This window comes from Lepidothrix coronata, unplaced genomic scaffold, assembly GCF_001604755.1.
Source record: "Lepidothrix coronata isolate B3197 unplaced genomic scaffold, Lepidothrix_coronata-1.0 Scaffold272, whole genome shotgun sequence".
In the NCBI taxonomy this organism is placed as follows: Eukaryota; Metazoa; Chordata; class Aves; order Passeriformes; family Pipridae; genus Lepidothrix; species Lepidothrix coronata.
In genome coordinates, this window is record NW_016690452.1 from 2,296 (window position 1) to 4,028 (window position 1,733).

Here is a 1,733-nt window from a genome sequence, read left to right on the forward strand (position 1 = left end):
TTTTGTTTAGAGTGACCTTCTCTTAGATGGATTGCCTTACAGGGCTGACGAGCTCCATCTGCCCGGGGGGCCGGGAATCGAACCCGGGTCGCAGCGGTGAGAGTCCTGCACCCTAACCACTAGACCACCAGAGGCCCCTAGGTTAACACTGACGTCCCATGTAAAGGACTTTAATACTACAATCCTTCCACTACAGATGGATCAAGACAACAGGTCCAGCATCTGAACAGCCCGCCTTCCCCACAAACAAGTTTTTACTTCGGACTGTCCAGGCAACAAAATTCATGCTGTTGTTAGGACATCTCCCGCACTTACCGGTACATTCTCTTCCTGTGGCAGAGCTGCCTTTCTCTTCCCCAGGCGCTCTGGCAACTCACTAACACGCCTCTCCAGCACTGCCACCTCCAAGCTGCGCTCCTTCGAACACTCCCTCTGTTGCTGCAGCCTGGCATTCTGCTCCCGCTTCAGTTTCTTCCTCAACTGAAGAAATTCACGTATTCGTTCCTCAGCTGAAGAAATTACGTATCTGGAGCAATCTAAGTGCTTATTTTACCTCTTCAGAAGTCTGGCCAAAGTCCCATGGGCAAAAGAATACCAATTTTTCACAGCATACCAATAGAAACTTGAACAGATTTAATACATTACTCTTCAGACAACAGCTAAACAAATTAACCATTATGAACCGCTAGAGCTCCCCAGAGAGACCCCGCCCACCCCCAGGCCCTGAGAGCAAGAGCCCTCGGACTTCACCACGACTTCCCCGCGGTTACCTGGCACTTGCTCCCAGCACGTTCCACAGAACAAGTTAAACTGCCCTGGACAGCAGCACGTTGCTTTAATAATACCGCTGGCATATGTACTTTACCCCTCAAAAAAGAGGGCTCTGCTAGACAACCCCCCCAAAAGGTTGAAATCCCTTCCCCCCCGCTCCTGTCCCAGAGGCCAGCGGCCGCCCCGTGGCACAAGGGCAGCGTACCCAAGGATGGCGCCTCGCCTCCCACTCAGGCTCTCCTCCGTTCCTGCACCCTAGCAGCGCCAGGAGATTTCTCCTCCCTTCCCCGGCGCGCTGCTGCAGGGACATCCCCCCGAAAGGCTGCAGGACAGGCTGTACCGGGATGAGAATCTGGGCTCCCAGACCCACGCAACAGCTCCGGCCCTCGTGCCACTGCTGCTCCTCCCGCTCGCTCAGCCAGTGGAGCTGAAAGAGTAACTGAAAGAACAACCCGTAATCTCAGTAACTCACTTTATAGTAAAAACGTGTGCCTCTGTTTGCATACGTCTAGCCAACAGTAACGACACCGCGCATGCGCGAGTTTTTGCCGCCATGTTGCCAGAGCTTACCACGATTGGTTGCTTCATCGCAAGCAACTGCGCATGCGCGGGTTGCGGTAGGGTTAGTGTCTGAGCGTCTTTTTATTTGGGCTTTTTTTTTAATATGCAGTGTCGCTCTCAGTGCGCAGGTGGCACCAGCGTGTCGTTAAACATGCACAGTACCTCACGTTCATCACCAGGTGGCAGCAGCGATTTCAGTTCCAGCCGAGATCCCAGACTTGGTGTGTGACAACAGTGAGAGCGGGCAGAAAAAACACTCCAAATACAGAGCTGTTTCTATTTCCTTCATATCCATCACCTTTTGTCACATTTTCAAGCCCTTTATTTTCAAGAAAAGTTATTTATAAGAAAAGTTATATTTGCATTTTGAAACCCTATGAAATCTATATGCAAAATTTTTT

General features: G+C 51.2%; 1 protein-coding gene across 2 annotated transcripts in view; it reads right to left on the reverse strand.

Annotated features, from left to right (window-relative positions):
- The window catches only part of LOC108507868 (apoptosis-stimulating of p53 protein 2-like), a 2,958-nt gene extending 1,668 nt beyond the window's left edge, over nt 1-1,290 (reverse strand). Inside the window, exons 1-2 of one of the 2 annotated variants that reach the window (XR_001878284.1) lie at nt 1,244-1,290; nt 316-480 (exon numbers count right to left, since the gene is read on the reverse strand). Coding sequence is in view for 1 of the 2 variants with exons in the window: in XM_017836178.1 (XP_017691667.1) it covers nt 316-480; nt 977-1,081 (270 nt within the window). In the remaining variant the exon portion in view is untranslated. Of the gene's footprint in view, nt 1-315; nt 481-976 lie in introns of both variants that reach the window. The other variant, XM_017836178.1, reaches the window with a different exon arrangement.
- Between the last annotated feature and the right edge of the window lie 443 nt (nt 1,291-1,733).